General features: G+C 42.8%; 1 protein-coding gene across 1 annotated transcript; it reads left to right on the top strand.

The window, feature by feature from the left end:
* Positions 1-234: 234 nt before the first annotated feature.
* gdf6a (growth differentiation factor 6a) lies at positions 235-9,306 on the top strand. Its single transcript, XM_016679338.1, has 2 exons — positions 235-1,367; positions 6,961-9,306. Exons 1-2 carry the CDS (start codon positions 1,001-1,003, stop codon positions 7,848-7,850), a joined length of 1,257 nt encoding a protein of 418 aa, XP_016534824.1. The 5' UTR covers positions 235-1,000; the 3' UTR covers positions 7,851-9,306.
* The last annotated feature ends 207 nt before the right edge of the window (positions 9,307-9,513 follow it).

Consider the following 9,513-nt stretch of genomic DNA (forward strand, 5'->3'; position numbering starts at 1 on the left):
CATAGAGCTTTCTTGTAATAGATTATGTCAACCACTAGATGTCGCCAGAGTCCTTCCATGTGCGATTGATGAATTTAAACGACTATCAACCCCGTAGGTATCTTTTAAGTTGAAAAGTGTTTTGTTTAAAGGTTAATTGATGACATTTATGTGGGTTTGTTAATGTGTTGAGGGAAAATAAATTTTGGCTGATATGGGATCTGTTTTTTTTATTGTTGGTTTGGTTTGTTGTTTTCTTTTCTTTTTTTTAATGCATTCGACCATTTCTACCAGCGAGTAAACAAATTGAAAGGTCAGAAACATTTATGCGTCAGAAGCGTCTCCTCTTCATGGGGAACCTGTACTTGCGTGTAAAAAAATCTTATCAGATCAGATGAGGTTGGGATTGGGAGACTTTGCGATAAGTCTGGACTCTGTGCGGACTTGCACTTTGGTTCTGCGGGACTGCAGACATGCCTCTGCTGATAAGACATGTGCTTTCAGTTTAAAGCTCAGAGCGGATAAGTTCGGTTGTGGAATAAGAATTAATTTAATCGTCACATTATTTGAGGGTGTGTTTTTGTTTTGTTTTTGTTTTTTTCCTTATTTTTTTCTTTTTTCAACAGATTAGATTACATGTTGACGCGATGACGCCCGACTTGTTTACTCCTCTGAGTCCTGTCTGTGTCACCTCTGGCGGTCCGCCGGCTTCAGCCGCGGCTCCGTGGAGCTCTGTGACATGAAGATTGTTTAGGAAGCCCTGCATTTGAGCCACCATGTGGGCGTGTTTCTCTCAGGCCCAGCAGTCTCTCCGCTCTTGTGTGGAGTTCAGAGCGAGGAAAACGCATTTCTTCTGCTGCGACCGCAGAGCGCAAAAGGTGGGAGCTCTCCGACTCTGACGCGCACACCATCATCTCCCACCCCGGGGCTCCAGGCGCTTCACTTCACCAACAAGAGGGAGATTTACAAAAAAAAAAGAAAGAAAAGAAAAAGAAGAACTCATCATCATCATCATCTAGCCATGGACGCATCTCGGTTCGCTGCGATACATTTGGGCCTGCTCCTCGTTTTGTTTGGGAATGTACCGTGTTTCCAGTCTGCTGCTATCATCTCCCCTTCTGCGCCGAGGAGGAACAGGGAAGCCAGGACCTCTCATCCGCATGGACAAAGGTCACCCAGGCTCTTCAGAGACATCATCGCCTCCTCGCACCCCGCAGCGGGACATCACAAAGACGGAGAGGTCCCAAAGGACGCCGTGGTGCCGCACGAGTACATGCTCTCCATATACAGGACGTATTCGGCGGCCGAGAAACTCGGACTAAACGCGAGCTTCTTCAGCTCTTCAAAGTCTGCCAACACCATAACGAGTTTTGTGGACAAAGGAACAGGTTGGGTTTTTTTTCTCTTTTTTTCCCGGCTCTGCTCTGATATACCGTCCTCTTGGAACCGATTAGAGTAGGGTCAAGATCTTTTTACGCACACTCCAGATGAAGCAAAAACAAACAAACAAAAAAAACTTATACGGACGCATTTTACGCGCTCAAAATCTAATCAAATGTTTTTGAATTTTTAGACAATACACAAGAGCTTCAGATTTATTTCGGTTCATGTGAAAACAAGCGATTATTTGCCACTTCTCGTCTCCTTTCTTTCAGACGATCAACTCTGATTTAAATCCTCGTCCTCTGACTGTGAAAACCACAACAGTTTTTGCAGAGAGAGAAACCGAGCCGGTTGGATTCAGAGCGACTGCGCAGCCCACCGATCTGATAGTATCATCACTGAACATGCTAGAAACCAAAGAAGGGGGAAAAATCTTCTGCAGCGTATTAAATCACCGGCTTTAGATTTTACGCACGGTGTATAGCAAACAAAAGCACATTTACGCGATCAGATAGTGTGAAATCTTGATATATTTTTCATGAATTATGCTAAGGCTGCACTTTTTTTAATTTCTCAACTTATTTTGAGAGAGAACAGAGTTTAATTGGTTTTAAATAAACACTACAGTGAACTTACAATGGTCTCTCTCTCTCTCTCTCTCTGTCTCTCTCTCTCTCTAAACGAGCGCTTTAAGTCACTGTCAGCCTAGAATCTAAAATGTGGAAAGGTCCATGTCTCCGTCGTCGCTTCCTTCGATTTTCCTCCTCTAACAAACCTTCAAACGGAGTCCAGCCCCCTCACCCCACACCGCAGCCATCACTTATTAAAACGTCCAATCTGTTGCCATTATGGTACCCAGTAGAAGGCCAGCTTGTGCCAACAAAGGGGGTCCGGAGGGGCCCAGGGTTGGGGCGGAGGGGGGCATGGGGGCGCAGAACGGGTCGGTGTGAGCAGCAGGTGTTTGAGTCAGTTATACATGTGTAACCAAGTGATAGGAGCAGCTTGCGAGAGCAAACACAGTCCGATCAACACAAACGCGCGCGCGCGCGCGCACACACACACACACACACACACACACACACAAACACATTGCAAGGTCAGGAGTTAATCTTTGAGGGAGAAATAAAAAGCAAGTCTTTGGCAGTCCAGACGCTCCGCAGGCTGCAAAACATCCCAACATCTTGATGCTACATGTGAGAGTCAATACTTTTATATAAAAAAATGAATTTTGATTTGTTTCGACACTGTATTGACTCTGTTTTGTGCAATCCAGACAGTTTAGAGATTTCGATGCCGCTTCCGACAGAGCTGTTCCAACTGAAGGTTTTCGAACCGGGTACCAGAACTGAAAACCTTGGCGTTGCACACTTTAATTTTAACTCTGTGTGTATATGTGAGGAGGTGGCCCACGAATGAAGGTTAAATCAATAAATGTATTTATCGTGGGGGGCCCCTTTTGCCCCCCATTAGCGACGCAGCTGATTTTAAACTTGATTTGCGCGTAAAAAGTTCTGATGGACGTTGTTGGTTTCTGGCAGTGGGACTTGGTTTGATTTATTTTTTGGGAGGAGTTGGGGGTGTGTGCTGGTTAAGGAGGGGATTTTGGGGGTGGGGGGTTGGACGTGTCAGGCTCTCTCTTGTGATTCTGATGTGATGTGTCAGTGGCTCTGACCCCGAGCTGGACCCTTCTGAGGGGCAGCTTGGCATCGGAACGGCTGACTGCAGTGTTTGAACTCGGTGATCTAATTGAGTGTTCATGTCATAACATATCAAACACTGTCTATTCTCCCGTAATGACCCGGCCCGGCCACGGTGGGCAGATCCCCGAGAAAAGAGAAGAAAAGGAAAAAGAAAGAAAGAGAGAGAAAGAAAAAGAGGGGAAAATTAGAGCGCTTCCTCTTCTGTGAAGTGGTTTGGATTTTTTTTCTCCCTTCTTGTTTTACTGCGGAACCTCCCTTTGCGAGCACCACTTTAATTACGGAAACTTAAGTTCTTGCAGCTCGAGCGCCTTTGGTTGCTTTTTGGTGTTGCTTTCAGTTCCCCTACCCTCTTCCCCACCACCACCTCTCTCAAACCTCCCTCTAACCCCACTAAGCATTGCGCTGCATTCTAACCTGCAGCATGAACCTCGGCTGAGCTGGGACTCGGTTTAAAATCGCAGCAGTGTCACATTTTGGAGGAAAACAACCTGTGCGCCTTTTGCGCGTCATTTTACGCACGCAGGAGCAGATTTTAAAAAAAATAAAGAAATAAAGAAAAACTAAGAAATCCATGTCTCAGTTTGCTTTAGAAAAAAATTATAAGTGGTAAAATCATATATCAAATAGATAAATCTGAATAAGAGAGGGAACACTTTCTCATCATCGATCATTTAAAAGTCTGGGGGGTGGGGGGGCAGCTCTTGAGATTTAACCAACAAGATTTAGCTGAAAGATACAGCAGGATGCTTCAAATGACCAAGCAAATAAAGCAGAAAAAGAAGAAAAAGGTTTTAAAATCAGACAAGACTGACAACTTAAATAACGCAATCACTCACTCAGTCGATCACTGAGTCGTTCCGCGCTGGCGCACTCGTTTTCAGCGGAATGTTGTCGTTGGCAAGTCGGAATGAAATGGAAGAGGGGAAGTGTTTTAATGAGGAGGATGGGAGCTGAGAACTGTTAATTATTTGGCAAACTTGTATTCGATTTGTTTGAGTGCTTATAAAAGTACAAAAAAAGTAACGTGAACCAGACGGAGGGAGAGAAGAAGAAAAAGTTACTGAAAGAAGGCAGAAGGTTTCAATCTGCTTTTTACTGTCTGACTCGGCGGGCTTCACGGGACGGAATCTGACAGCCAGATTTATTTGGAAAAACTCTCTTTAAAGGTGCTCTCACAAACGATGTGACATGGATGTTGCGATGTAGAAACATGTCAGTTTAAGTTAAGACAACGTTCAAATAAACAAATAGAGACAACCTGTCATTTAGAGGGGAGAAAAACAGACAAATTAAGACGAATTCGACTAAATAAATCACACTTGAAATGTATATTAAAACATGCAGACTCCATTCTGAATGTATAGTTTTGCTCTCAAATCAAGAGGGACATTTCTTAAACTGCAGATGAACGTTTCGGGAGAAAATTGACGGAAATGTTAAAATAAAAGGGAAGATTTCTCTAATACGGCTTTTCTTCTGGGGAAAACCGAAAAACGTTTTGTTCGAAATGTCTTCGTTATGCTCGAACTGTTTCCTGTTTGTGCTAAATGTCTCTCTCTCTCTCTCTCTCTCTCTCTGTCTCTCTCTGTCTCTCTCTGGTTTACATCCCATTCTCATTGGTTCGCCTTGATGAAACACGTTCAGGCCTCTGGGGAGGAGAATAATGTAATAATTGTGCATTGTTGAGCGGAGTATGCAGTTGGTCGCCTTTGCTCCGTTGTGCCTAACAGGACCACTCAAAACCCCTTTTCCTAAAATCTGTGTTTTTTTTATTTTATTTATTTTTTTAATTCTTTTTTTAATCTACAACTTTAAAAAAATGGTATTCCCCTTTTGGATGTTCTGGTTGCTGTTTATATGCCAAATGTTTCTAGAACAGGCTTTTTTTTGTTTGTTTGTTTGTTTTAAGCATTTTATTTCTTCTCCGCTACAAAGGTCGACATTATTAATCGACCTGTCAGCGCATAAAACTAAATCACACACTAATTAATGAAGGTGTTATAAAGGAATAAATAGATGTAACAAATTGAGAGGGGGGAAAGTTGCTGGATTCGATTTCAATCAGTGTTTATGAGTAGAAATGATGGAAGTCTAACATCTAAAAGACAACTTAATCAAAAAAATCTTACTCGAATAATTGGTCATTTCCGAATCTGTTTTTCTTTTGTCAGAGCTTTTTCTGTTACTCACGCCTAAAATGTCTGCGATTAATATCAACAATAATAAAACCTGCAAATCTGTTACATCATAACATAACTAAGATGGCTCATTCACTGTAAGCAAGAAGCGTGAATTTAGCATTAGCTTTTTTGCTAGTTAACAAGTTAAAGTTTTTGCCAACGAGTAGGCAAAGATTGAGCAGTATTTAATATTATATTTACATATTAATTTAATATTTACATATTAAATATTGCTTAAGATGTAATAAATTCAGTCATATTACAATCCATGCAAACATATCAGCTGAACACTGCAGAGAACGAGAGCTGTGCACAATTTTTTAGCAAAAAATAAATGACGAAAGAAATTTAAGAAATAAAATAAAGAAATGGTTATTACCAACAGCTATGTTAGAGCTGCTAAAATGTAGCTAATATTGAGCCTATCATTTACAAATTAAAATGCTTAATTTCATTTCAATATTTTTTCATTGCCTGTTTGATACTATCTGAAGCTTTTTTTTTTACAGAGTAGCTTGGTAGCAAATCAGACTTTAACGCTGAACTGGTTCATGACAAATCAGACAGGTGACAATCTTTAAGTTTCAATCTTGATAAAACCATTAAAATCATATCCGCCTCACAGTCACCTGACAGATTACAGCAGCGGACTGAACCAACATGCTCTGTTAAATTCCGGTAAAGTTTGTGATTAAAATAAAATGGTAAATACTGCTGGATGTTAACCATTATTAAGCATTACATTTACAAGCTACACTATAATATGTTTTAATAATTTCATTGACAAATATTTCACTTTTTTGTGTGATTTAGTAATAAGTTGGGCGTTAGTATTAGCAACATTTTAACTACACCTCTTTTTTTTGTCAATAACAAATATGAATCTGTAGTTTTATTATTATCGTCATTTATAACACAGCCCTGCCGGACGGTTCACTGTGAGCGGTTTTCTAGAGCAACATAAGGAGCAAAAAATATATATTTTTAACGTGCCACCTAGAATGCTTCGTTAAAAAGATAGATTGTCTTTCATCGCTAATATTTTTTTGCAGTTTCCACAAATTCTGATTTCTAGCGCAACTCTTCATCCAGACACGCCGTTTTTTGATTAAAAGTGGCACGCCATTAAACAAAATATATAAATAATAATAATAATAATAATAATCAGATGTATCGGTGTGTGGTGTTTTTCCTAAAATAAATTAAAAAAAAAAAAACAGGAACAACCTGACAAATGCGCACTTTACGCAATGCGCAAGATTTATGCGATAAAGTCATTCCTTTCTTTCATCTTTTTTTCCCCCCTTTTTCCACAAAGAAAAAATGTTAAGGCAGCACCGCGAGGCGTTAACGGGCATCTTAATTGCATCATTATCGGATAAATTTATTATGAGGGCGGATGTGGATTAGAAATTAGACGGGGACATTAATCATACTTCTGTGGCGGCCATCCGTAGGGGTTTTGCCTTTCTTCTCAGAACAGCTTGTCAGCTGCAGTTTGTGTGAGGCGGGCTCATGGTGGACGTTTGAAAAACAAGAAAAAGAGAGAGAAGGCCTCTGTGGGAGAATGTGACCCCCCCACAACTCCCTCAACACACACACATACACACACACACACACACACACACACACACACACACACACACACCACCTCTCTCTGAACACTGTACACTCTAAGTGAATCTGACTGCAATTATTTTCTTCTTTTCTCCTTGCAGACAATCTTTTGCACTCTCCTCTGAGAAGACAGAAGTATCTGTTTGATGTCTCAACCCTGTCCGAGAAAGAGGAGCTGGTCGGAGCCGAATTAAGGATATTTAGGAAAGCTTTGGGGGCCCCTCAGGCGGCGGGGCCCTTCCACCTCCAGCTCTACCCGTGCCGCTCCGACAAGCCGCTGGACTCCAGGTCTCTGGACGCCGCTGACTCCGCAGAGACCGGCGGCTGGGAGGTTCTGGACGTGTGGGACGCGTTTCGGACGCAGCGCCAGCACAGAAGCCAGCTCTGCTTCCAGCTCCGGGCCGTGCACGGCAAGTCCGACGCCGAGGTGGACCTGAGGCGGCTGGGCCTCGACAGGAGCGGCCGCGGACAGCAGGAGAAGGCCATCCTGGTGGCCTACACCCGCTCCAGGAAGAGGGAGAACCTGTTCAACGAGATGAAGGAGAAGATCAAGTCGCGGCGCTCGGCGGAGGAGAAGCCGGCGAGAGCCGAGGGCCTGGGCGAGGGCCCCCCGCGGCGGCGGCGGAGGACGGCGCCGAACAACCGGCACGGGAAGCGGCACGGGAAGAAGTCCAAGTACAGGTGCAGCAAAAAGGCCCTGCACGTGAACTTCAAGGAGCTGGGCTGGGACGACTGGATCATCGCCCCGCTGGGCTACGAGGCCTACCACTGCGAGGGCGTGTGCGACTTCCCGCTGCGCTCGCACCTGGAGCCCACCAACCACGCCATCATCCAGACCCTCATGAACTCCATGGACCCCAACAGCACCCCGCCCAGCTGCTGCGTGCCCACCAAGCTCAGCCCCATCAGCATCCTGTTCACGGACTCAGGCAACAACGTGGTGTACAAGCAGTACGAGGAGATGGTGGTGGAGCAGTGCGGCTGCAGGTAGCGGTGTGTTGGTGTCATAAATAAAACAACGGAGGAAAAACGAAAAGACAGATTTTGTTCAAGCCGAAGTGCTGACGGCTCCGTGGACGTGAACAGATCAGCTCCTCACAGGGTCTGGAGCGTTTTAATCCAAATGAAGGGATGCGCTCACAGGAAGCGCATCCCGTCCACCTCCACCTCCACCCTACTTCAGTTTTATTTATTCAAACTGATTAACACTAAAAGCGTCCAGCACATTTATTCTCATCCACGCAGAGACCTTTAAAAAAACCGTATCAAGCGGAATGTCCAGGAGGTTTTGGCGCAAAGCAGCGAATAGACACAGTGCGCGCTCTGCATGGCTGCGGGCCAGAAAGGAGCCTGTTTATCTGGGAGCGCCGCGCTTGATCGGGACGTTTTGGGGTCGTCCCTCCACCCCCAACACACACACATACACACACACACACACACACTCCCTAACTGGAGACATTACAGGCTCGGGACAGAGCATGCTCTCACCAAATAAATGAATAAATGGAAATAAAAGAGAGAGACAAAAGAAATCGGTAAATACATGAACACATGAGGTGAATGTCTAATGTACCAAACCCAGAAACGTGGATCTGTATGTGAGGAGATAAAGATGGCGGTGGTGATGCCTTCAAGAGATTTCTCTCTTTTGTTTTTTTTTGTTTTTTTTTTCCTTAAAAGGACCCAGATTAGATCTGTGCCTCTCCTGGGACCTGATGCATGGAAATCAATTTTTTTATTTTATTTTATTTTTTTTTTGGAAAAGCACACATAACTGGGGCGGATTTTTTGTTTTTATTCGCTTAAAAGTCTGCATCTTTACGCAATGCACTTCCACGACTTCCTGCGCCATGCACGGACAAGTGGTTCAGCGAGAGAGAGGGAGGGAGAGAGAGGAGATAAGAGAAAAGAAAAAAAAAATAGACTCGCCAATCGAAACTATATTTAAATGCACATTAGCTTTGAATGCACTGCTGTTCATTATTTTTTTCCCGTCTTTATCTCTGAGCTGTAAATATTTTGTACAGTCGAAAGAAAAAAAAAAAACTTTACAAAGTGCTGCGAATGAAGTGACGCTCGAAAGGCGTTTCTTTGCAAATGTAAAAAAAAACTGCACTCAAATCGGTAAAAACAAAATGTCTATTCTATAATTATTTTATTATTTGTGATGTACAGAGTTCCATGATAATCATATATTTCTTACGTCGTAAAAAAAGAGTAATTTAAGGTGTCTTCGATATTTTTTGCAGAGGGTGGAAAGTACTATTATTAATATCTATCTACCTCATTATTGCATATAGGATCTGAGTTTGAGGTGCATTCAGTTAAAGTGTAAAGAGCTTTTACAATGATATATATATGAGATCATTTATATAACATATTACTGGATACTACTCCACACCATTACTGTACAAATAAAATTCCAAACAAAGTCTGGAATTTCTGGTGAGTTCTGCCTGTTTGTGTTTATTTCACTCGGTTTATGTTCGGAAATTTGGACATTTAATGAGTGTCTTAAAAACCGTGTTCACATTTTGTCACGATGCGACCACACACTTCATTGGGTTTTATTTGGGGGGGTTTATGAGACAGACCGACACAAACCAAAGTCGCAAATGAAATTAGTGCGTGTTTTCTCGCATATTTCACAAATG

The sequence above is a fragment of the Poecilia formosa genome, unplaced genomic scaffold (genome assembly GCF_000485575.1).
Source record: "Poecilia formosa unplaced genomic scaffold, Poecilia_formosa-5.1.2 Scaffold0, whole genome shotgun sequence".
Taxonomy (NCBI): domain Eukaryota; kingdom Metazoa; phylum Chordata; class Actinopteri; order Cyprinodontiformes; family Poeciliidae; genus Poecilia; species Poecilia formosa.